The 27692-nt window shown below is 36.5% G+C and overlaps 1 protein-coding gene across 4 annotated transcripts in view; it reads right to left on the bottom strand.

The window, feature by feature from the left end:
• Window positions 1–27692, bottom strand: part of CEP170 (centrosomal protein 170) — a 106813-nt gene that overhangs the window by 76980 nt on the left and 2141 nt on the right. For all 4 annotated transcript variants that reach the window (XM_063328925.1, XM_063328926.1, XM_063328927.1 and 1 more), the window contains exons 2-3: window positions 5970–6115; window positions 242–331 (exon numbers count right to left, since the gene is read on the bottom strand). In XM_063328925.1, coding sequence (XP_063184995.1) covers window positions 242–331; window positions 5970–6074 — 195 coding nt within the window. In that variant the 5' untranslated portion in view covers window positions 6075–6115. The remainder of the gene's footprint in view (window positions 1–241; window positions 332–5969; window positions 6116–27692) is intronic.

Raw genomic sequence — 27692 nt, 5'->3', positions numbered from 1 at the left:
AGGTTTTTCCTATCGCCAAGACCCTCCTTTTAATGGAATTTACTGCAGACCTTTAAAGAATCTGCAGCAGAAAACTCCCACAAAAGCTATATTTGCCTTTCAAATGTTCCCCATTTTCAAACTTGCATTAAAAAAGGTACTAATGTACACTTGATAGGTCATATTCTCCTTGCTCAAAAAAAACCACCAAACAATCACAGAAAAGACTATGGGGGGCTATCCATTTCTGATCGTAACTTACCCCATTCAAGCTGCCCAAATCCTTGACCAAGTGTTCATCCGTAGAGGCATCATAGTTCAGTACAGCATGTTGCTTGTCCACACTTCGTGACTAAAATATATATATATGTAACAAGAAAAAAAGGTATTTAAAAAACAGATCGAGATAGCATTTATCACTATTTCTTAGAGTAGCACAATTATTTTCTTTCTACATAGCATATTCCTTCAACTGATATTAAAAAATTAGTCCCACACATGAAAAAACTCAATCTCTAACCATACCCAACTCTGGCCCTGGGTGCCCACAGCAGAACCCTAAATTAACTCAGAAGGATTATTTTCTTACTGTTTCCCCATTGTGATTATAAATCAGATCCACGCATATCTTATTCAAAAATATTATTTTTCCAGTTCATCATAGTATCATAGAATGGTTTGGATTGGAAGGGACCTTAAAGATCATCTAGTTCCAACCCCCCTGCCATGGGCAGGGACACCTCCCACTAGACCAGGCTGCTCAAAGCCTCATCCAGCCTGGCCTTGAACACCTCCAGGGAAGTAGTATCCACAACTTCTCTGGGCAACCTGTTCCAGTGTCTCACAACCCTCATAGTGAAAAATTTCTTCCTGATATCTAATCTAAATCCACCCTCTTCCAGTTTAAAACCATTACTCCTCATCCTATCACTACATGCCCTTGTAAAAAGTCCCTCTCCATCTTTCCTGTATGCTCCCTTCAGACACTGGAAGGCTGCAATAAGGTCTCCCTGGAGCCTCTTCTTTTCCACACTGAAAAACCCCAACTCTCTCAGCCTCTCTTCATCAGAGAGGTGGTCCAGCCCTCTGATCATCTTTGTGGCCCTCCTCTGGACCTGTTCCAACAGGTCCACATCCTTCTTGTACTGAGGACTCCAGAGCTGGACGCAGTACTCCAGGTGGGGTCTCACCAGAGCGGAGTAGAGGGGGAGAATCACTTCCCTTGACCTGCTGGCCACACTTCTTTTGATGCAGCCCAGGATACGGTTGGCCTTCTGGGCTGCAAGCTGGACCAACATCACTGATGTTTAATCTAACATCATCAATTTCACCTTTATTTCTCTCTCCTTAACTACATGCATCTTTCAAAACATGAATATGATTCTACGGTATTACTGTTCTTTCTGAACCATAACGTTTCCTGTCATGCATCAGTAAATCTTCCACTGTGTTGCCCTGGATACTTACCATAGTAAACAAGCATTCAAATTGTTTCTCCTTGATCTCAATTTCCTGAACAAATTAGCTACGGATTCTTCACTTAATGCCTGAGTGGCTCCTGAATTACTACTCCCATCAGTTCTGACTCGTTTTCTTTGATCAGTCCTTCCTTAAGCACTTAGGCATTTATTTAATTAATTCTTTATTTTCCATCCAAATGTCCACCCATAGATCAGAAACAATCCTTGCCACTATTTTCTCTGAGAATACCACCTCCCTAACAGCCAAGTCCCTCTTTTAGCACTTGCCCATGGCCAAGCATTTGTAGCCTGAGGTGCTGACTTCAAGCAAGGAAGCGGTGGGGCTGGATATACGCTTCCTGGAAGCATGCATGTGGTCAGCACTTTGACATCTAGAAGAGTTCACAACTGGATGCAGGACACAGCTCACCTTCCCCAACTGTGCACTCAGTCTGTTTTCTGGCAATTCTGCTAGTGCCCATGTCCTGACATGATTGCATAGCAGCAAATTTCTTCCAATGATATTCTTTCCAGTTTCAGGTTCTCATCTTCTGTCCTTGCTACTCAACTCATTGTTCAGGACTGTTCAGGACTCAACTCGTATAGCACTGAGAATGGTAAATTTCTAACTAAGACTTCTGTGCTTATTTTTGTCCTGGCACCTGCAGTCTGGCAGTTCCAGCAGTCCCAGGTTACCACAGCATTAGCCAGTTCAAGGCATCAGACCATGCAATCACGATTCCCAAGGAAATGCTTTCTCTTCTCAGAATCCCACATTTATCATCTTGTTTCTTCTTTATTTCTCGAGACTTGATAATATTATTTTCCTTCCTTCTTTTCAATTTACTTTCTTATTCTTCCTTTCCATGCCATCACTTGGCTACCTCACTTTCTCCTCAAAGAAGTGAGATCAGTCCTCTTCTGCTTATACTTACTATGTTTTTTTTAGACTTATCATTTGAGCCAATTTTCTCTGCAGTCTTGAGGAGTATAGAAGGGGGACCAGGATGTAAAAGTGGAGGGGAGAATTAAGGAAGAGACAGAAGACTGAACAATGAGGTTCATGCCAATAAAAGCTGCACTAGCATATATCAGTTAAGTGTTCTTAACGGTAGATGAAGATATACTAGCATAGCTCATTTTCTATTAACATAATAAGCTTGTTTTCACTTGAAGAAAGATATCTCAGTAAAATAAAATCCACTGATGTGGGTGTTCTGCTGAGCCTACAACATCAAGCAGAGATTACACTTTTCCACACTCAAGTGATGCAGTAATGCAAGAATTATTCTGTCTTCACCTAGGTTATGGGAAAAATTTCTCAACTCCTTTCAATTATGTTATTCAAATAGAAATTGTATCGGTAATCAATAGTTTTATTACCTTTATGTGCTACTTCCTATTAAAAATAAGGCAAAATGGAAACGACCCCAAGGATCCTTAAAGTTTCATGATATTCTGTCACATCTTCCAAAATGATAAGAATGATTTCGGAAGTCTGCGACTTTTAGAGAAATACCTGAAATTTTGCAGAACATTATCGTTCTCCTCAGGCTCAGATTACTAGCATATAATCAGACACATTTTTTTTCATTGCAGACAATCTTTACAGGTGAAAGATTGTGCAAATCTTTCAAACGCCACTTTTCTGCTGGTTTCTTATTGCAGCCCTCCATTCAAATTTAAGTACTATCAAAATTACTTTTTATAAGACTGTGGTGCCCTGGCTGGCAGCTAAGCACCACACAGCTGGTCACTCGCTCCCCTCTGTCCCAGTAGGATGGAGAGGAAAACAGGAAGAGCAAAAGTAAGAAAACTCATGTGTTGAGTTAAAGATATTTTAAGTAGCAAAGGAAAGAGGAAGAAGAAAGAAGAAATAAAACAACTGATGCAAAGGCGATCACTCACCACCTCCCATAAGCAGACCAATGCCTAGCCAGTCTTTGAGCAGTGGCTCCCTTCCCCAAAGTCCCCTCTCTCAGATTTATGGCTGAGCATGACATTGTATTGCACAGAATATCCCTTTGGCCAGCTTGGGTCAGCTGTTCTCATTGTGTTCCCTCTCAACTTCTTGGGCACCCTCAACATAGACACGTGTGTATAGGAGTAGGAGGCGCAAAGCAAGAAAGAATGCCTTGAAACTGTGCACACACTGTTCACAACAGCCAAAATATTGGTGTGTTTTAGTCACAAATCCAAAACATAGTACCATAAGGGCTTCTATAAAGAAAATTAACACCATCCCAGCCAGACCCAGTACAGAGATTTATACATGACTGCAAAAATAATAAAGACCACAGAATAATTTTGCTAAAAGGTATATGAATATAAAGAGGCAAACTCCATCCTCAGTTAAAATAAATTTGCAACTAGCATTATTTCAGACAAAGACTCTTCAGTCCAATTCAGACTACTAACAAAACGTTCAGAATACAGAAAATAAGAGTATTCTTCTTTGGAAATAATTTTTATATTATGAATAATGTACAATTTTACACTTTGGGGATGATTCCCCTATCAAGACTCAAAAACTTTTCAAAGTTTTCTAAACATAATGGTGAAAAGAGAGGAAAATGTGACATTTATCCACAAGCAGGGTGATGCACTGGAGTGGCTAGCTAAATACAAAGACTGCAAACTATGTTTGAGCATATTTACAAAATAACCCAGTGAAAGCAAATCTGTATTCCCAGACATGAACAAAACCTCTGTTAGAGCAACAGTGGTTAGGTACAGATCTGAGGTCTACTTCTATCAAGCATGCAACAGAGTTGAAATGCTTTTTAACAAGGCTTTTATAACATGTTTTCTGTCAAGAGATTATGAATAAAAGCATTACTTGCTACTTTCTTTATCATGCATTGTCCACATGCTTTGCAGGAAGAGAACAACCAAGTTGTCAGGAGTGGAAAGGAAGGGCCTACACAAAGAGCTATACATACAGAACAAGAACACATTATTAGCTTCTCCTTTGGTGAGTTCCTCCCCCTTCAGCAGTATGTGGTGTTACAGTCATGCTGGCATGTAGACCTAACATAACAGCAGGCTAAAGAGAATATTCTTGAAAATCATCAGGCCCCTTGATTCTTTTTACTACCTGTGAGGTCAACACACAACAAATAACATTTGTAAGTGACTGGAACCTACTCACAATATTGATCAAAGAGGAAGCTACTTTTGAAGGTGATGATGAATGAAGTTTTGTAACACAAAATAATAAATGCCTGAATATTCATCTGATCAGGACTGATCAGCCACAGACAGGAGATGGCATAGGGGAGAGAGAAGGAAGAAAAGGGTCCCTTATTCAGAGACAACAACCCATTACAACAAGCTAGTGGTAAAATAAAAGCATTTTTTGATTACGATCTTCTGGGCAAGAACGAATGGGGTGGGATTTTTTGGTTGCTTTTTTTGGGGGGGGTTGTTTGGTCCTTTTGTTTGGGTTTTTTTAATACTTCCCTCATAAATCACCAAGACATCATACTGTCTGTCTTTAAAGAGAAATCAAGATTATTTTCAACTACTTTCTAACACGACAAAGTATTTCCATCACCAATAAAACTTTTGTACGCCTTCTGAGGTTGAGAGCTAAATGCAGTTTACTAGAGATATTACATTCTGAGTAACAGACATAAAAATAGGTTTCTAGGCACTTCATTTGCAAGTGAGATTTGGCCTTTAATGGCTGCACACACACTCTTGGGAACAAAAAATCCAAAAGAAAATATTTTATTGAATGGTACAAAGGGTTGAGAACATTCGTTTTGAAGTTCAATTCTCCTAAGAGTTCTACTGTAACCAAAGACAAGAATTCAAGAAGAAACTCCCCAAATATTACAATTAACCATTCAAAAATATACTAGAAAGAAGCAGCTCAGAAGACTACAGCTTCGATAAGACAAAGAGCATGAAATATGGCTACATAACAATACAGTTAGACACCTCTAAGAGTTCCGCATAGCGATCACGAAAATCGAGGAAGTTACTGGAGTATCAAACTATTTTGACTAAGACTTGTATTTTTACAGTTCCACTGAAACCATTCTGTGAGACTGAGTCATTTAACTTCCTTAGAGATAGAGAAATACTCTTCTGTACTAACTTCATTTGCCTTTGTACAACAAGATCAGGACATAGGGTAGAGTTACATCAAATCATGTGACTAAATTAGATTACAAGTTGCAGAAAAAATAAAGCTCTTCTCAAAAGCATCCAGTGCACTTAGCATTAACACATTTTATGGGAGCACACAGTCTACTTTACTGGTCATATGGCAAAATTTATTTCATCTTCTATTCTTGCATTCTGTATGTGATTCATATTAAGGAAATGTGATCCTCTGTACTTCGACAGTGACTATATGTTTGATGGCAATATATTTAAACTAACTTTTCCAATGAACACAAAAGATTAATGAAAACAATTGCTCCACCAACATCTGGGAAATCTAATTTTCAGAAGGAATATAAAACTGGTTTATTAAGTTCACAATTTGAGCAGTTGCACATATAAGGCTGATGCAATTACCTGTAACATCAGCTCACAGTCATCTCTTCCAACAAAAATCATTTCTCGTGGCAGCCTATGGCGGGTGCCTCCACTGCTCACCAAAAACCAGGATGTTAAGCTCATTTTCTGCTTAGCTGATAAATCCTTGGCAAAGCTACGTCATCCTGCAGCGAGAAAGAGAGAGAGACAGAGAAATTCATTTTAGTTATTTTTAGCTACAGTTCCTGCTCAGCAAACACTGTGAGCAGAATACATAAAGCCTTTGAAAATACAGCATTCTCAATCGCATGTACTGAATCCAGCAATCACAGGAAGTGACAGGCTCCAGACTTACATAGTCTGAGGCTTTATGCAACTAGGCAAATTTAATCGGAGGTAAGCTTCTTCAAAATGAACAAGCAGCTAGTTAATCCCAAAGTCATATGTCAAGTTGTCAGAAAGCTTTTAACATTTGACCACTTATTATCAAGATAATTGCTACCTTAATGTTTCACTATCACAACCAATAAACAACGTGGCAAATGTTCACAAAATACAGCAAGTGACTTGCATGTGTGTCATTACAATTTCCTGTGAAAAAGAAGTACCTCATTTAGCTTTAAGCTCAGGTCCTCTGTACAGCACCAAGTGAAAGCTTAAATTAAAGCAAGTTCTGCTTCTTATTTAACATTAGATTTTCTCAATAAAACTAATATTTCAGAAATGTAACAGTGTACATTTAGAATTATAAACAAAGCAGAGCAAAACTAACAATTTAAAACTTATAAATAAGTAATAAAAACAAAAGAAGTGTTCCTACAAAACTTTACCTTTATTTTCCAATAAACAAAATGACATACAACATACTTACACAGAAAAAAACCCACAGCTATTTAAAACATCGTAAAATACAAAAGAAAACAAAAACTTGGAAACTGGATAAAATCTTTTATGGAAAACTTCTTCACATATTATGGCCTACTTGACACCAGACAAAAACACGATAAAAAGCACTCTCCAAAGTAATTCAGTGGCTGATGCTTGGAAAAGCCTTTAAGAAGCATTCCAAAACTCTCTTTAAGAAAAAGCAAGCCAAAGCAATCATTTAATTCATTTGTTACCACTCCGTATTCACTAAAAGGGAAGCTAAAGAAAATAAAAAGCAATCAGTCTGCATTCCTCTCAGTACCAAACAGCTGGCATTTCTCTTCTCTTTTATTTATATGTCATGTAGTGAAATTATGCAAGGGTAACAAACGTACTGTAAGTAGACATAAGCCTGTAGCAGATTTGAGCATAATCTGCATAATAACAAGAATGCAGTTCGGTTCTCAAAACCAAGACGAACATGTAAGCACTAAGACGACAATGCCAGCACTGCCCCATTAGGCAAACTACAATCAAGGAGAGACTGCAAACTATGAAAATTTATAAAGAGGACTGAGTTAAGTCAAAACTGCATCTGAAAATGACAAACCAGACATTTACAAAACAGTAAGTAGAAAGCATACCATGGCAGGTGCTAAAATGAACCAGCAGAACTGTCAACCCAGTTAAAAAAAAAAAAAAAAAAAAAAAGGCAATTCAAATGGAAGAAACTAGAAAGATTTAATGTGCTAAATATTTACTTAATAAAAAAGTAAATACACATTGCAATGAAGTGTTCTCTTTTACAGTGATACCTACAGTACCGTTATCTTTCCACAGCAGTATCACAACAAATACTTAAAATGAAAAGTTATATCCACTTAATGTTCTTCAACTCAATGGAAGAAGTGATACAGCATCTCTATTACACTTTATACTTCATTCATAGAAAATATGAACATTACAAATTACATCTACAATGTAATCTACAATAACTTGCTGAAATCAAAATTAAAGATCTATTACCCAGTAAGTGTTTTAATAATTAAAACATTTTATTCAGCACCTTTGAAAGAAATTAACATTTGCATTTTTAATTTAACCTAGTTTAAAACTAGAAGATAATCTAGGTCAATCAAATGACATATTTCCATTCTTTTTAAGAAAGGAAAGGGAAGTATCAAAAACAGCCAGCCTAGGTACCAGCTTTTGACAAGTAAATTAAATGGATGTTTGACAGAAAGCATGCTGTTCAATATCAAAGCTCCTCATTCCGTTTATATTTTACAGCCTTTTAAATCTCCCATCTGCTTATCATAACAACATTTACACCATTTGGCCTTCCTGTTCTAATTGGAAATTCATATGAAAATCTCCAAGAAGATATAAACTATTTGAAAAAGTTCTTACTCAAATATTATATGCTCCAGTTTACATAGGAAGACTGTCAGTAAAGAAGAAAAACTATTTTTATTTATAAAACAGACAAGTAGGTCAACAACTCCTGAGCTAGAAAAAAATCCCAAACCTCACACAAATGAAAAGCCTGACAACAAACAGATTAATTTAATCTATCTGAAATAATTTTTTAAAATGTATTCCACAGAGCAATCATTACCACACAGCATGGCAGCACATTTGTAGTTAAAAGCCCATCACCACGTCTATCGAACTTAATAATGTTGTTCTTTTCAAACAGTACTGTCTCAAATGTGACGAAACATCAACCTAGATACATACTTTATTTTCAAGTATTCTTTAGAATAAACCAATGCCTTTGATCAAAGCCATGCTGAAATTCTGCATAGCAAAACTGGCTGAAAACAGAATACATTGGCAACAGTTGCTTAATATCTGAACAAAAAAGTGCATTAAAAATTTGATATGAAACTGCACACTTAGTTATATAGACAGTATATGGAGAATTATATTGCACCCCAAAAACTTCATAAAAGCTAACAATATTTTAATACACTGCTCTGTTAAGTACTCTGGCTGTAGTATGCTGAAAAACACAAGGATGAAAGATTGTTCACTGTCTAGGAGATACCAATTAAGTTACTACAGGACAGGTGCAAAATCATCAGAAGAAATGCTCTTTACAAAGTGTAAATTTAGGTCATGATAACTCTTGCAATGAAATTTTATGGATAATAAAAGGTTACACTGGGTTCAAAAAGCAATAAGTATTCATGGAAGAAAAAATTATCATGCCTATTAAATGCAATGACCCCACTTATAGCTCGGGTACTTAATGAGTCAGGCATTTTGAGAGGCTGGGAGCGTGCTCAAGTGAGGTTTCACTTGGTATCATCCTAGTTAATACACTCTCTTCCTTACCGTGCCTTGGTTTATGGGGAACAGGATACTGGTCCAAATGGACCTATCTTACTCCAGTACAGACAACACTTTTTAGACGATGTATTTGCCAAGAATATGATGATTTCTTGCCTAAAAAGAATGAATTTTAAATGCTTCACTGAAACTGCCTAATATAGCAGTATTGCGTTGTAATCTTTAAATGAACTAGTAAGCATTTAATCATTTAGACGATTATTCAAAGCAATACGTCATTCTAGATACGTGGAAGTCAGTTGCTGAGACATCTATTGCAACTGCAAAATGTCTGCAGAAGAAACAGCATTTTATGGTGAAGGACTACGAATTTCAAAAGGCAGTAACCAGAGTGTAAGAATGAATACATGGGTGAGAAGTCATTTGAAACAGATGATGCAGCAACAGGGAAATTGGCTGCATCACCCCCTGTAAATATAATTCAGTCCTAAAAACTAAAGCCCTGCATTATGTAGCCAAAAGATGGGTGTAACCAATTTGAAATATGTCTAGAGAAACACTGCCAAGATTATATTTTTGATACAGTAATGTTATTGTAAGCAAAAATCCTTAATAATCTCATATTTGAGCAATCTACAGTCTACATTTTTGTATTTGCCTGTAAATGAAAACAGCCAACTGTTTTCTCCAACTAAACTATTAGCAAGTACTGAGACACCGATCCTACAGAGAAACAAAAAGCTATGTTTAACATTTAAACTGAATGCTGACTTTTAAGCACTGCAGCCCTCCATATTCACTGAAAACAGTATAATTTTAATGATACACAATTATCGCATTACTGTACAACCAATTTTATTTAAGAATATTTTAAAATAACAAAAAAAACCCTGCATCAAGCTGAGACACAGCTTGATGATAATATGCTGCCCATTATTTGCCCTTAAAAGTTCTCATTTCCAGCTGCTAAAAAATTTGGTAAAATTATGTTTACCTTCTCATACAATTGCCTAGTACCGTTGGGGAAGATTCAGAAGAAATGACTCAAACATCTCCTAAACAAGGCTAGCGAAAAATATTCTATGTTATTGCCTTTAAAAAAAAAATAATATAAGTAATACCCCATATACAAAAACTGGTAATGTAAATGTGACAAGAAGCCTTAATATCAGTTTGTACCTTTTACTATTGCTCTTGTGCATATCTATCCAAAAGCAGACAAACAATAGGCTTTTGAAAACTTCCCATGTGTATATTAATTCAACAAGTATACAGATAAATTCTCTCAACGCCATCTGTCTACACACAGCATGATCCACAATTTACTTTAACTACCTGTTTTTAATGTTATAGTGCTAGTAAGAACCAAAACCAGGGCATCTTTTCCCTGTACTCTCAATTCATCCACTGTTGCTGGTAGAGTACAAACGTGATGGTAGAAGACTCAGGAAAGAACACACCTGGGCAAGACACTTGAGCTGGAGCTAGGCAGCTGGAATGAGGAATCACGAAAGGCAAACATCAGGCATAAGCCATGACAAGGGAGAAAACAGAATTAAGAGAGCACTAATGGACCCTGTAACGACTAGAGAAGACCTGAAGTTGAAGCTGATTCCCAAGTCACAAAGAAATGCTGTCAGTAAACAATGCCCACTGGAAAAGTGCCTACCATGACTGCTACATTGACTATTCAATGTAATTAAGGATACTGGTGCCAGCAGTACTATTTTTGACTGAAATGGAGAAATTTACGCTATAGAAAGAAAAGAGCAAAGTCAAGGTAATTACAGCCCTGAGAAGATTACTCTATCAATATAATTGATATTAAAATGTAATCTATAAAAATAATTGATTTAAGTCTATGAAGTTGTTAAGTGGCAAACACCACGATAATATTGTCTATTCTGCAAAACATTCTGAAGCTGGGCTGTATCACAAGCAGTGCTCCATGTGCAATCACAATTAACCTACTTACACAGATGCATTAGAAAAGAACCTTTAACTACATCACATAATATTTTAACCAGGACTCTACCTTATTCAGGTTAAAACAAAAGCTCGAGAGTCAGTTAATCAGTATTTTTCCCCCTCTCCTCATCAATTGATTAGCCTGTGCCTTATTTATTACACATCGCTAAAATCCTTTTGTGAATTATTAACTTCCTACTGACTTTATCTGCCATGCTTATCATCACAGCATGAGAAATTCATTAACATTTACAGTAAAATCTCAACAAAATCTCTATGAAGGGTTTATTATAAATGAGGAACTGTAAAGAGCACTTTTTAACAATGAAGTATCTTAATCTTGAGTATTTCAGTTCCAAAACCATCAGCATTTCATCTTAAAGTACCTAGTTTTACACAACACTACAGGTGTTCAAAGGTTCTCATTTATTTGTAACACTGAATGCCTAATTCTTTTGCAAGTAAGGTTAAAGCCACACATAGAGTGGCTAGAAAATCAAGAGACCTTTCCAAAGTATGGATAGATGGCTCATCTGCCACCAGAGAGACTAAAAATATAAGAAAATAATTCATACTCTAGAGTAGCTTCTAAATATTTTAGGCATAAAACTATCCTTGGTGCTTTCATAATTCCCTGCTTCCTTCACTACTCACATTACTGTCATCCCAGAAAGGGAGACAAAGGGCTCCACAGACAACAGCCTCCTGGGTGAAGCTATTCTCACCAATTCCTAGGGCTAGTCCATCACGTGAATTTGTTAATAAAGGGGGTATCTTATGCTAGAAAACAAACAAAACAGAAAAGACACGTGGGTGAAGAACCTTTCATTGGGAACTGGAATTCAATCTACATAAGCCATCCCTCATGCCACAGCAGTGTACAATGTTGCTCCTCGAAACCCTTAGGTAAATAAATACTCATCTAAATTAAAACAGTTTAGGCTAATGATCAATAAAAATACTTCTTTAAGAATTTATGGACCTTCTGAATTCACAGCGCACTTCACAAGGGGAAGTAAGAAAACTAGAATGTTGGCCATTGCTTGCCAAACAACATGGGATACAGCTATAGAAGTTTAGCACAGTGAAAAGACACTACCCAAGTAATGCTTTGGTCAAATCAGGTTGAATGAAGTTTTCAAGTGACAATACTTTTCACTTTGAGGCTTAGGTTAGTGTCAAAACAATAGCCATCACGGTTAATAAAAATACACCCTTAAAAGGCTGTAAAAAAATAATAATAAAAAAAGCAATGGAAGCATAAATAATAAGATAAATTATGCTTAAAACCACTGAAACTCTCCATCAACATCCCCAAGGAAGAAGAGCTTGCATACTTTGGAAAACTGACCAAAACAATCCTAGATTTTCAGCAGTTGTCGAACAAGCTATAATTGCTATTATTGAATTATTTCACTGACTGGAAAATTCACCTGAACACATTCCTCTAGAAACATTCAAATGCTATATACAGTCCTGAAGAAGAAACTGTTCTCATTCATACTGCTATAAAGAAATATTGCTATTAGTTAAAAAGTTCATGAAAATTTTATGCAATTACTCTAGGGTTACACTGACATAACAGAGTAGAACTGGACAGCAAGCATACAAACAGGTAAAGTGAAAGAAAACAAGAACCCAAAGTAAGAAAAGTGAAGCATTCATTCAATTTAATTTCCTTGCTCAAATGGAGAGCAGCACTATGTTTAGGATGACCATCCCTATCACTAAACCAGAACACCTCATAAAACCCACAGTCCTCCTTGGTTTCAAACTTATTAAGTTTTAGCTGACAAGGCAACTGAATGACAGCCTTGGGTATTTATTGTGCTTCAGAAGTATTTGACCTGTTCTACCTTAGCTCAAATATCCAAATTTGGCCACAATTTCTTGGAAAAAAAATATTAGAAAAATCATACTGAAGCCTTATACTACATCTAAAATACACAATTTTCAGTGTGCATTGAAAGATGTAGCTAAGAATAAATTCTACAGAACAAGGGAACCACTGAGAGCAAAGAAACCCTCTTAATCATTACCCTGCAACTGTTCTCTTCCCTTCTTTTTGCCCCTTCCCCTTTTTATTCTTTTTTTTTTTTTTTTTTGTACACAGAGACGGAGGAGGACAGAAGGCAAAATAAGAGTATGTAAGCCTCCTTGAATCTTTAGTCTACAAAATCACCTGGACCTTTTGCTTACGAAGAAAATTGCTCACTTGCAACATCTGCTTGTTCTTAAAACTTATTTTAAGAAGAAAAAAAAAATTAAATATAATAAAACATAGAACAGAAACAAAAAACAGAGCAAGAAAATGCCTTTAAAAAGCATCAGGAGATCAAGCTGGGTCATGCCCCCCACTTTTCTTTTTTTAATTAGTACACATCCAACACAGGTAGATATGCACATTACCTATATTAACTATCATAAAAGACTGACTAAACCAACAAGAGTTAGAGCTATACCAAACCAATAAGGCAACATCAATGTATTTCTCAGGGGGTCTCTGTCTGGAAAAAAAAGGAAGAAAAACAAAACAGAAAAAAAAAGGGGGGGGGAAGGGGAACGGGGAGGAGGAAGAGGAATTGAGCCACACCTTCTGCTTTACAGTGATGAAGCTGGAGGGTGCAGCCTGGCACCCTGTCGATCTGGCCCTAGGGTCAGATTATCACAGCAGGCTCCTCAGCAGCATTTGTGGGAAGAACCATTTCTTCCTCATATTTTAGTTACAAAAACGCATAAAAGCCTTGTAGCTGGGAATGCTACTAAGGACAGGGAGAGATTTTCCGCCTCATTCAAAGAGTTTGAGATGTCTACAGAAGGGACACAGATAGCTGTCTTGCCCTACAGGTTGTCCCATGCATTTGATGGAGTAAGGACAAGTCACTTGGGAGGCTGTTGCCCTGTGGCAGTCAGCAAATCTATCCTGTAATGTGGCTACAGCTGTGGGGTTGCACAAGCATCTTCTCCCGCCGGCCCAGGTCAGAATTAGTTCTACGTCTAATTTCTTGCTGTGACACACAGGAATAGCTGTCAGAAAAGCAACTGAAATAAACCCCTTTTTCTGCTAACAGTGCAGCTGCACTGAAAGGTGCTTGGGGTTTTGATTTTGAGGGACAAGGGACAATGACTTAAAAGACCATATCCTACTCCACTTTTGATGTAATAATGACTAAAAGAAAAACAAAAAAGCCCAAGATCTTTTCCTTTGCTATTATATCAATATCAACTTAAAAATATTGCAGAGAAATGTACAAAAATAAGGCATACCTGATGGCTATTGATCATTTGAGTGTCATGGTGTCACAGTGCAAAAAAATATTATTTGCATGAATAAACAATCAGAATGTCTACAAGAAATAAAAAGTCCAACATTAAGACTTTCTAGCAAGTGTAAGCAAACTCCCACAACTGAAACTAAATAATCTCCCACTTAAAGCACCTAAGAAAAGGAAACTAATGTTACAGGTACTATGAAGACAGTCATGCCGCCCCTTACCACAAAAGCCCCCTTTCCAAAGAAAAACCCCACAATTCCTAGTAGAAGCTAGGAGATCAAATTGTATTAAGAATAGCAGTTAGAAACAAAGACTTCAGCAATTTAACAAAAAATAAAATACTCGGTTATCTTTACAGAGAATACTGGTAAACACACAAATTCTTAAAAGACTGATTAGGAAACTTTGCACGAGACTGGTACTGTATATGGAAATAGTCTTATACAACAATCATAAACCTTTTTATGCATATATTTTTGTTACAGTAATCAGGGATACCTGAAGGTTAAAATCTAATTTATTTTTTTTAAAGTTTTACGGTATTCTCAGTCTAAACATTAGATTTCAAACTGTTAAAAGCATATTCAGTTATTAGCCACCAGGATAAAGCCAGTAAGACTTCAAAAAAGCAATCCTATTTTATTCTTTGATAACAGACATTAAGGATATTTTGCACTTATTAAAGAAAATGGACAGCTCATTTTGCATTCCTAATCTTCACATTCAGAAGAAAAAAAAAAAAAGTTGTTCTTCCCAGCCTTCCTGCACTGAAAGGCAATACTTTTCAAAAGCTGCTTTCAATAAATAGTTGAAATAAAGGGTAATGACTGCTTGTAAGGGTAACTTAACTTATGGTCAATCAATCAAGTGCTCACCTTTTGTCCATCACTCTCATTCAGATTAAGGAACTGCATAAAGAAAAATATTTTGAAGTTGTCCTATTTCACCATAATCAAACAAGGTCACCTATACAGAGATTAGCATACCCAGTATGATAATAAAATAGTACAACTTATCAGTAGCCTTTAGAAATGATTGCAGCAAGCAGGCCAAAGAAACCATAACCAAATTGCCTTTGGGAAAAAGCTTACTTTAATGAAAGCTACAGATATACTTCCTTCCCTCCCCCTCCATATCAGACTATATTATCAGGCTATACTATTGCCAAGATAAGCAAATAGGAAAATAAATAAATAAATATGAATCAGGCATTGCACTGAGGTAGAATGTAATCTTAAAGAAGCAGTCAAGTCCTCCGCCTCCACTTCCTATTCTCACTGTCTCTGTTGTGGCATATTCCAAGTTATTTTGTGGGCTGTGTATGAAGAGGAGATTTTATTTACGTTGGCCAAGTACTGACCACAGTCCTGAGCACTACTGAAAAGACAAACACCACTTTGCAAATAAAATTGGACCTCTTAACCTCCCAAGGGTGGTGATTTCACTTTCCCCAAAATTGTGAAATATATAGGGTTCATCCCATGTCCCAAGACACTTAGTAAGATTAAATTACACTGAAGGCCATGCAAATTTGTTCTTATTTAATATAAGGAATTATTTACTTTGTGAGTACGAAGGTAACTACACACTCCAAAGAAAAACATATATTTAAGTAATTTTTTACTTTCAGTTTTCAATTCCATTGTACTTCTTGACACAATACAGAAGTACACAGAACATGATACTGGAAGTAATAGAGGATGATACTTTAAACCAGTGTTACTGATCTCCACATCCACTCACAGTATTACAGATATAAACTGAAAAAGGTATTCACTTATTATTCTTTGCTACATCTCCATTGTAACATGAAAAACATTTATCATTCCAAGGTAGGCTCCATACAAAATATTTGATACATTCTACCCTCTCCCTTATGGAATGCTTTGGAGCTTTTTACAATTATTCTCAACAGCCAAGTCCACAGATGTATTTTTCTTGGAAATACACTAAGTTGTTTGTTCCAAGATCAGTAACACAGGCCTTACATGAAAGAAAAAAAAAAGGTTGGATGTACTTATTTTACAAAATAACCAAAGGCTCAAAATTGTTTCTTAAAGTTGTAAGTGATGTTTGCTCTAGTCAATCTTCACTGTCTGAAGACAGGGAGACTGTGTGCCATGTGCACACACATAATAAAAGCCCATTGATTCTGTATCATAATTATGTTGTGCTACGTGGATATTCCATAAAGGATTTACTGTCATGACAAGCTTAAAACCAAAATTCTTTAAAAGTTAGCTTGACAGCTGTGATGTAAAGAGAGCAGTTTTCTTCATGTTCCATGTTTTCCAATCTCAGACAATAACATGGGACTTGATATTTAAAATCTTTATCTGATGGAAAGTCCATCTCTTCCTGGAGATCCATGTAAAAATAAGAGCAGAACAAGGCTTAAAATGCCTGATATCTTAATTATTTGTTCAGTTCTTCAGTCACATCCCAAATCATTCAATAGAAACCTAGTCTTGCAGTTTGGAGTATAATATTTCTTTGACGTCTGCGTCCTTCCCATCTCTCTCTTTCCCATGAAATTAAACTGAAGGGTAACAAATACAACACAAACACTTTCCCAATGTATGAGCACATGAAAACAGCTGCCAAAAATACTATATCAAGAATTTAGCAAGACACAAAGCAGGATAAGACATTTGCTCAAACAACAAGAATAACCATGGTGTTAATGAAAAATATTACTTATTGCAAAGATTTTAAACCAGTCTGTAATTAGTATCTAGCAAATGGTTTCCCTAGAGAGAAGCTATTCCACGTTTGCTTGCGGTGCCTACTCGCTCCTCTCTTGTATGCAGCCAACAAACAAGAATATAGCTACTAGCATGGTAAGTCTTAATTCTATTTCTTACACTGCCTCTTATTTATTAAATGTGATAACAGTTATATGTGAAATTGTCACTGTAAACTCTTAGAACTAACACATGCAGTGTGTATGTAGCTTGATGTTTTTACGCAAGGACTTGTTTGAGCAAGTATAGTACAATCCCTCAACTAAATCATGATCAGAAGCCCTCATTGCTATGTAAGCAGGATATTTTCCTTTATAAGCTGGTTTAGGAGTCACTGGTGAGAACTGATTTAAACTTGATTTGGTGCAACATTAGCATATGTTTTGCAGAATACTACAATGAAAATCTGATTAACTTTGGAACATTTGGAGACCACTGGAAAATGCTTTTATTTGCATCATACTACAAATATTTTTAAAAGCTATTAATTGAATGCAAGTGTGTCCTTCAATAGAGAGAAATCTGGAATTCAAGTAGTTCTATGGGAGGAAACCTATAGAAATTTTTCTTTGTAAGTTTAATAACTTTGTTGCCTTAAAAAAAAAATAAGTAAAAGGATGAGATGTGAAAGGGAAGGCTAAATGGGAAGAGCTCTGAACTCCACACACACTGCTCCAGGCATGGAACCAAACGAGAGGAAGCGGTACTATAAACCCCTCCACAAAAAAGGATCAAGTCATCCCTTTCATTGGCACTTTAGTGAGCAAGTTTGGGGTTTTGGTTTTCATTTTTTTTAAGAACTACCCACAGTTACTACAAAAGCTACTCATTTTATGTCTCCAACAAAATGAATTTACTGGGAATTTAGTTATGCTCAGCTACATAAAAAGTAAAAGGTATATAAAGCAACACTGACCATGCTGCTGCAACAGATAAACAGTTTTCTGGTTTACCAAAAATACTTTAAATCACTTTAACATGGAACTAAATATGGACAAAAGCATAAGAAGTTAAGACAGATCATCATCAGTTCCATTTTTAAAGGCTGCAACAATTTACATCCTTTGTTCTTTAAGTTACACTACGTTTCCCTGGTATAGAAGTCACTATCATTATTGATACCTGATGAGCAACACTTCTGATAGTTTAACAAATAACACATAACATCTTAGATGTAAATGACTGCTGCATTTCTACGTTTGTTTATTTTGCCTTGGCTCTTCCTGGACTTTTTCTTGTATATTTCCTATTGAGAAGATGGTAATTATTTATTTAGTATATATGTCACATACAAGATCAATATTATCTCTTGCTTAATCCAAAATAGACCAGTTGTAGTTTTCATTTTATTTCCCCAGGCATATTTTCAAAAGGCACATTTTTACTTCAAGCAACAGCGTGTTTTTTTTAAACAAATGATTTATGTTTTTTTTTAACTGTATTCTCCTTCTGCCACAGAGTTAGTAATTAAAATGCTTACTGAAACCATTTTTAGCTGCCTGAGGAAGTGGGGCTCTTTTTCTGCCCATCGCTCCTCCTAATAGCAAGCGTTAGAGAGCTGGAAATTTCAGAGATACAAAGCTCCTAAAAGCTTTGGGAGAACGGAGGACTGAGCTGAACAAGTTCAAAAGAGTAAGTCTATCATCCCACCAGCAGAAACACTACACTGCAAGTTCGACAGTTCCCAGCTCCTTACAGCCTGCTGGCTGACCTGTGCTCAGAGGGCTCCATTGTGCTCTGCCTTTGTAGGCTATTTGCCATTCAGGTTATTTTCCCCACAGAATATTGCTCATTCCCAACCAAGTGGGCAAGAAAGAGCATATGCGCATGTTAAGGTTCAGCATAGTCTGGGATACAGGACACACTCCTAGAAAATGAGACACTACTTGTTCTCTTGCACATATTTTTCCCTCCATTTTATCTTAATAGGATTGCTTTACTTTGAACCAAAAGCAAAGTGCTTTTCCAATGTTGCCAGAAATTCAGAAGTGGTTTTTTCCCTTCAACCTTGGGTGTATGGGCCATGTACTATTACGAGTTGGAAGGAGGGAGACAGAAAGTAGAAACTTGTTCCCTGTATTTGGTCCACAAGATGAACAGGTTGAGGGCCATCCCATCCAGGCACACAAGCATTTTTAACAGAATGAGTGCATTCTCATGGTATTGCGAGTATAAACACACAAGCACCATAATGGATTAAACAGAAGATATTTCAATAATAAAGGTCCATCCATGTCAGTCAATACATCCATAAAAGTCAAGCTCTACAGTTAGGAACAGCTGCTCCATAATATACCAATAACCACCAATTTGCAATCTTCTGCAGACAGAAAGACAGCTGAAATTTAAGAGAATACTGAATAATCATGACAAAACCATTATCCTTTATTATTTGTATTTTAACTCTAAGAGTTCAACTCAACAGAGCTCCAAAGACTGACTCTTACTCCCACTTTCTCCTCAAGTTCAAAGTGCTTTTCAGATGTTTTTGAAAGTTTGGTTCAGAGAGAAAGTAAACGCATTTTATTTTCAAATCCTTCCATAACTTTTAATATCTGAAAAGGTTATAAAATTCCAGTGTATATATTGTATTCGGAATTTATAAGGAGATTAGAACAGCCTGTGCCCAGACTTCTACAGGCTGAAGTGCAGAAGTTAACAGCTTAATTAAATTTAAAGATCTAAATATAGGAACAGTTTACTGAACAGCTGTATGGGATGTGAATTTTATTATCAGCTCCTGCATCTACACTTTAACTGCAACAAAGCTCAAGTAACCTACTTTGCGTGAACTGCCTCGTGTTCCTTGCACATGCCACACAGTAGGAGTTCCTATGGAAAGTCAATACATACAAAGCTAATACATAAATTACCCTGTCATAAGTTGCTTGCATGTCCAGAACTTCACTGTATTGACTTATTTTCAACCTTAGTGTTGAAGACTCATCTGAAAAGCAAATGAGCAGTTTTAACCCTCATCGTATAAATGCTAAACTGAAGAAGCTGTGGTTCCACATCAGCCAAAGACAGCCTCACTGCTGTCAGGATCCCAATCCTCTTGCCCTGCCCCAGGCCCAAAGTCTCAACTGCTCCCTTTGCCTTGGCTGCAGAACTCACGTGGCTGGGCAGCTGAGCTGAGCTATTTCAGCATGTTCAACTAGTGACAGACTAACTTGCATGCTCTTCACTCCCACAAACAATTGAATGGTTCCCAGAAACTAACACACAGCAACCTAGCACCAAAGCAAAAGGAGGGGAACAAAAGGGAAGAACAGGGAAGGACCAGGACAGCCAGTAGCCAGTTGTTCTGAGGCTGCTATGAGAACACAGGTCAATTACACCAAATCCACCTAAGCCTCACAGGACTTGTTATATTTAGAGAGGTCTATAGTAACTGTAAGAAATATTAATATAATAATTATTATTAAAATATAAGGTATTTTTTCATATTTACCCATTACAGACTAAAACTATATACTTTTTTAAAAGATTCAGTGTGTATTTTTAGTCTTTTTTTCCACTTGCCTCAACTGTTCTTACTAATGCGTCACAATCCAATGATCAAATCTTTAGTCTCTCACCTCACGATACACTAATGCAGTCTTTCTTCTAAATCTGCCTTAGATCAGTGACACCAAATGTGAATAAATATCTTGAAAAGAAAGAAAGGAAGAATTCCTGTGGAAATAACTGTACAAATAAAACAATACACAGACATCTTTGAAATGTTTTTTTTGAAGGCCATGGCATTGTGCCCCAAAAAGCGTAACAGATAAAAATAGTTCAGCACAATGCTTTTCTTGGTTTTTGAAATAAAACTGCACCAAGGGAAAGACCTACAAAATATAGGAACTCAAGGATATTAATCTGATAAATCTATCCTTCTCGCAAAGTGCCGTTTGAAGGAATTTTATGAATTGCACTAAAAATAACAGTATGTTTGTTTACTTTATTTTTTTTTTTTTAAACTAAATCAAAGCTTTCAATTTGCCTCAACTGGGCACGGAATGACTCAGGACTTCCCGGTTCACTGTTTCATCTTTTTTTTTTTTTTTTAAGCCACCTTACAAAGGACTTTACTATGTGCTATAGGCTGCCCAGACAATATAAAAATAAAAATGAATTCCCCCTGTCAAACATTGAACTAAATACCCATCAGTATTAACTGGACCAACTGAAAACGGTTATTGTGTAGGGTACAAGTAAATAGAAGTATAGACTGTGAAAACAACGTCAGACGCTCCAGCAGAAAAAAACTTCTTGCTTCTTAACAAACTAGAGCTCAAGGCATGACAACTAAGAACTTTAAAACACTTCTACTATGTGTGGGTACTGAGATCTGATTCTGACATCAGGAACTGAAGTTGTTGGATAGTTTAGTTCCTAGTTCTGTTACAAACACTGACCTCCTCAAAGCAAGTAACCAGGCAGCATTTTGAAACGATACACTTGAAACGATAATCTTGCAAGAGATCAATGCAAACCAGGTTCTGGAGTATCAGTCTGCCCGGAAGGGGGAAGTTGACTGTTGCTATTTGCAGTTTCAACAAGACAACACCTGAACACATTTAACCTTGACAACTGAAGTTGCCAATACAGTATGCTAAGGAAAATACAAGCAGGCTAAGGAAAGCTAGACAAAATACACACGCAGTATGCAAGACAATTATATGTGATTTAGAAGTTGCAAATACTGAAGAAAGAAACATTTATTCTAGGAAAAAAAAGAAAAAAATGCAAGGAAAGAAAAAAAAAAGAAAAAAAGACATGCACACTGGATAATACCAAGCAATAAAGTTCCTATAGCAAGCTAAAGACTATAATGCAATGGCCTTATATTGGGCCTTGCACTGTTGTGTAAAACAGATCCCGTCGTACACAGAAGTCATCTGCAGTACCTGAAGATTCACTGACTTCACCAAGACCTAGGGAAGACAGAAAACTTACCCATGCTCAAGGAAATCAAAAATAAAATTTTGAATGAGAAAAAGAGCCAACAAAACAAACAGGGTATGAAGACCCAGCACAAAATAAATTTTGTGTGGCAACCTACGAGTAATAGAAACAACAATACATTTTCTGTGATGGTTACTGTATTTCAAATATTGTTATTGCCAAACTTAAAAAAAAAAAAAAAAAAAAAAAAGAAGTTTGTGACATCGCTGGACTTTCAAGCGATTGACTCCAGTTATACCCAAGCCTGGCATTTTTTTGTGTCAGTATATTTTCTCATTGCTAATTCTTGGGTTCTTAGGTTCTTTTTAAAAAAAATATTTATTCTTTTTTGCAACACACATAACTGACTATATCCAGCTACTCCTTTTCACTAATACCAGTCCTGTGCCAGCAACATTATCTTTCTTACTGTTCTCCAACTGAAGAGAATGAAGCCATGGAGTAGCATCTACAGAAGAGGAAGAAAAAAAAAGTTAAAAAAAAAAAAAAAAGCACGTTCATCAGAAGCCTCTGTGCAGCTCACCATAAGACAAGTGGACACAATTCTCTAGATTAGGAATCTGTTTTTTGCACAAACGAAAACCAGACATACGCTTCCATTCTTTAACTGATGTTTCAGATCTTTGTGAATTTGCGCCTCTTTTGTTATGTTACATAGGACTTATCTGTAGGACTGATACTGGGCATGCAACTGCACCTCTCAAAAGACCACTAGCACGAAAAAATTACATATAGGATTCCTTGCAATATATTAGGACTGCAACTGGTCTGAAAAGAGATCACAAGGTGTATTTAGAAGCTGATGAATTAAGATTTGATTAATTAAAAATATGCTACAGAATTTGTGATACAAATGGTAAAAATAAAAACATTTATTTTAACAAACACACATGAATTATGACAGAACGAATTTCACTTAGGTTGCTAAAGATAGTTAATGTAGACTTCACCAAAAATAAAGGCACTACCCAATTATTTCCAATATGGCCCAATAAAATAATTAGTGTGATGTTTAGAGGACTATTAGAGTGTGATGACTGAGCAGCATTTAGAAGAAAAATAGTTTTTGAACAAGACCTTTTATTGTGTTTATCAGCAAGACCTGCAATAGGAAAACAAACACAAAATGACCACAGAGGGCAATATCACATGTAACATGAAAATACTGTAGTTGTTCCATAATCCTTACATCAACCAGTTGCGATCGCTCTTCAAAACTCTCTGCTAATTCAAAAGCTAAACAAAAAAAAAGTTCTGGGTTCTGAGAGGTTTGTGGCAGTGTGCTCTCCCCTGCCCCCTGCCACAGCTTCTGCTCAAACCATAACTGTCAGTGGGAGTTGTGATGGGTTTAGCATGCTAAACTTTGAAATCTTAGCTAAGTGATATAAAGGATTGATTGCGCATATATAATCCTTTAGACATAAACCACTGACCAAGTCTGGGACTAAGACTGGATCCAGCCGCACCTAGAGTCCTCTGAGAAGAAATTTAGAAAGCAAGGAGGCCCTTTCTAAACGTTGTGACTCAACGGGAGCGTCTCCCTGACAGTTTTGTCTGACCCTGTCCTCTATGCAGTAAATAACCAAATGTGCCTTGCCATGAAATCTTGTTAAAATACTGTCGCATTTACTATCAAACTTTGTTAAATCCCTGTTTTACATCAATAAATAGTTCGCTGCTGCTCCCTTATGAGTGAATTGAATCACTCTATTCATGACAAGGTTCTCCAATGGCTTCCTGAATAATTTCTGCTTAAAATTAAAAAAAGATTTGTAATGGCCAGTTTCACAGTCAACTTAAAGCTAAAATCAAAGCTGTGGTTTTGACTTGTGAATCACCTCAAAAAGCATTTTTCACAGGAAGGGCTTGACAGGATACATGACTTTCCTCGTTGGAAACCAAGTAGAATAAAAAGAAAACATGAGCATTTAAAGAAAGGGGAGATGGATGAGCAGAAGTGTAATCTTCATTAACCTCACAGAACTGCAGTGGCATTTTTGTAATAAGAAAAATATGTAGGAAATCAAGCTTTTAATTATTAAATTAAGCTGGTATACAGCTGAACATGTGTAAGGAACGAAGACCTGAAAAATATAAATGGCCATTTTTGCTGAATTGTCTTTTCAAGACATAGCTGAAGAAATGTAGATCAAGTGGAAGGAATAATCCTTAACAGAAACTACATCTGAAATCAAAAGTTCCAAGCAGCAAAAAGATGGAGACTAGCAATGCCTTAGCAGAAAATACCATATACGCTTGCACCTTTCTTATGTCTCCCTTAGCACCAGGTTACCTATTCTTGGAGAAAAGATACTGGGTTTGAGACAAACCGAAGATACATCTATGTGGCCATTCTTACATTCTTGAAAATTCCAAGGGAAAAAAAATAATTAAATAAAACTACAATATTATCCATTAAGTGTAGTAAATGAAATTATAAAATTAAGTAGGATAATTCCTTACATCAAGGCTCCTACCATGGTATTGTTACACAGGACTAAATAATTAGTTAAGTCATGGAAGCAGGGGGGAGAAACTGAAACTAATGAAAGCAAGAAAAATGTATGTTCATGAGAACACAGAAAAGATATCATGACATACCACCTTCCAGCATTTTTTTTCCTAATCTTGAAATGTTATCCATGATGAGAAGACAAATAAGAGATAACTGAAAAGGCTTTGGTTTTGAACACAGAACGGAATGCATATTTAGATGGCCAAATATCTGCAATTCAATAGAAAGATCATCAACAAAATTATTTGAGCATGGCATTTTGACGGAAAAGTCAGAAGTACATCTGATTTAATGCATTCATAATGCATTAAATGGTTAGCTAATGGATTGATTACAAGTTCTTCATGCAATACCACAGCTGAAGACTAACAAAATACCCTGTGCACAAAGAAACGTTTTGGAAATGCCAGGGAGTGGCACAACTTCTGTTATTATTGCTCTGAAAAGCTCAATAATTGCAGTTCTTCCTGGAAAGAAACAAAATGAGCAGAACCAGAATCTCATTTGGAATGAGGTACAAAATGAGATGAGATCTAGAAAGCCCATCACACAGGCTTCTGAAGATTCAGCTATTCGCCAAGGAAGATACCCTCAAAGTATCATGGAAAAGATCAGAATATAAAACATTTTAGTTCACAGGAATGAAAACAAATCAACAGAGGAAAAAACTATCATATTTTATTGAGCATTCTATTCAGGGGATGAAAAGAGAGAAAATGCTTCATATTTCTGTTTTCAATTAATAAAAACAATTTCTCTAAACATATACCAAAGAGCACTTTTCTACAATTCACAAAAATCCCACACCACAAAACTAGTAAGTAGGCAAGAAAAAACTATGAAAATATTTGAAAACTTACAGCCTTAAATTCAGTGAAAGATAAGATGCCAATATTGGCTTGGCACAAAAATCCTGCTTTTCCTTGCACAAAGACCACGCCACTTAACAGAACCACTTCTCCTCCCTCTTTTCATATCTACTTTGCAGAGAAACATTTTTTTCATCCAGTGATATGTTCTGAATATTTAGTCTGTGGCTGTGGACATTTTACATTTCAAGGACAGTAAGGAAAAGCTAACAACAAGAACAAACCCAGTATCTTAATTATTCTGTTTTCTTGGATTTATACATAACCCACCCCCTTTCTGACTGCAGTAGTTTACAGTGGCACAGTCAGATAGGACAGCTAAGCAGACCAAATGTATCTTTGCTACTGGAAAAGGGAGTATTTTCTTCCAGGCTTGACACTGCTGTCCCTATTCTGTATACTTACCCTGGCACTCATCTGACCACAAAATAAGATAATGCAATTTGCCAACCCAAGGGAGGTGGAAAAAAAAATTCAAGCAAAATAAAAAGAAAAGAAACAGTTTTCTGCTGGGTTAGTTGAGTAAATCAACTTCTCATTTACTTAGAAAAGTACCAGAGCCACTGCGACAGAGCAGTACAGACATGCTCTACCAAAACCAGAGGAGAGTGGGTAACTGGGACTACTCCAGGCAGAAGCATTAAGACACGAGAACTGCTAGTCAGTCTCTAACATCCACCTACTGCCAAGACTTACTTCTTATCCACCATCTAAGAGCCTGCATGATACACCTCAGTGTATCATGCAGCATTGAGTACTTTCTCAAACACAGGTCTCCCTCTCTGAAATCTAATTCTATCAGCAATCTACTAAAACATCTTTGTGGGGTTTATTTGAAAATTCTAGGACAAGCTGCTTTTGACATAACACATGATTAAAAAACATATGTTAGTTTAAAATATATGGGGTTTTTTTGAAGGTCAGAGAAAATTTTAATTAAAAAGGTCATTCTACCTACAACTGCACCTGTAAAATAAAAATGGCCTCCCACGTTTTTTGGGGTAAAGTAGGAGAAACTAAACTACAAGAATGAACCAAGTATTTGCAATTTATTTCAGTATTTTTAGGCTTGTATAACTGTACAACAGATACACAAAGTTCTTTAAACAAGTAGTCTGTACTCTCTTCCTAGTCTAATTTGCATGCATTATGTTACAGTTTAAGTCACACAATCACATGCTATTTTTTCCCCAGGACATCTGCCTCATTCAGTGCACTGGATGAATTCTGATCCAGGAAAGCATTAGCACTGTGCACTGAAGGAAGCTGCTCTCTGTAGACCAGTCCACTGAAAATGTGTAGATACACAATGATCAATACTACAACGGAAGAAATGCAGGCATTCGGTAAGAGCATTATAAACCTAATAGACAACGAAAGACCCCCACAGGCTCACTTAGCACAGTGAAGATGTGTACCTTAGAAAAGATACACTTATCTAATGCTAGCTCCCAGCTAGCAAGTTTGAAGCTCCATCCCCCAGTAACAAAAAATGTTCTTATCTCAAATTTCAAAGAGTCTCCTGGTCGGAACCACATAAATTTTTACCACATTATCTAGCATGTTCTTCAAAGAGGGGGAAGTGCATGCCATTGTGTCGTTTTACAACCCCACAAGTGCTAAAAGCAGATATGAGAATCTCTGCAAGTAAATTCTGCTATCTGCATGGATTCAATGCCTGACACCCCTGTTCAAAATTTTCTCAAGGAAAACAGAATTTCACAGATTTTCTGGGCTTTCTAGCTAAAGTAAAAAAGATCTGTTTTATCTCAGTTCCATTCTGCCTGCAAAGCCAAGAAATGCAGCGCTGACATGGAAACTGTCTTTTTAGGAGACTCAAGGAGATACTATGGTATCAATATACATTAAATACTTTTTTCCTGCATCTGCAAGAACTGGAAACAGTACTTCAAAATCAATTTCGCAAGCTACTCATGCCTCAGGTTTCCTTCTAGTCACTCAAGAAGGCTTCCTAACTCCCACCTATTTGTGAACATAGACTTTTCCAGTTCACTTTCCTAACCCAGTCCTTTTACGGCTTGTACGTTATCAACAGAATTGGTAAAAAATTCTGCCTGCCAAGTCCATTACAGCTGATGAAGCACAATATAGCAAGAACCCATTCTTCTTTGCAAAAGTCAGTTAGAATAGATATGGGAAGCAGTCACCTGTCAAAAAAAAATTGCAATACCATGATAAAGTAAGTTTGGTAGCAACTTTTATGTCAGAATGTTTCCCTTTAAAGGAATTAAAGAAAGTATTTTTATCTGATC

This window comes from Chroicocephalus ridibundus, chromosome 3 (assembly GCF_963924245.1).
Source record: "Chroicocephalus ridibundus chromosome 3, bChrRid1.1, whole genome shotgun sequence".
Lineage (NCBI taxonomy): Eukaryota > Metazoa > Chordata > Aves > Charadriiformes > Laridae > Chroicocephalus > Chroicocephalus ridibundus.
The sequence above is the reverse complement of the archived record's forward strand: the minus strand, read 5'-3'. Positions and strand labels throughout refer to the sequence as shown.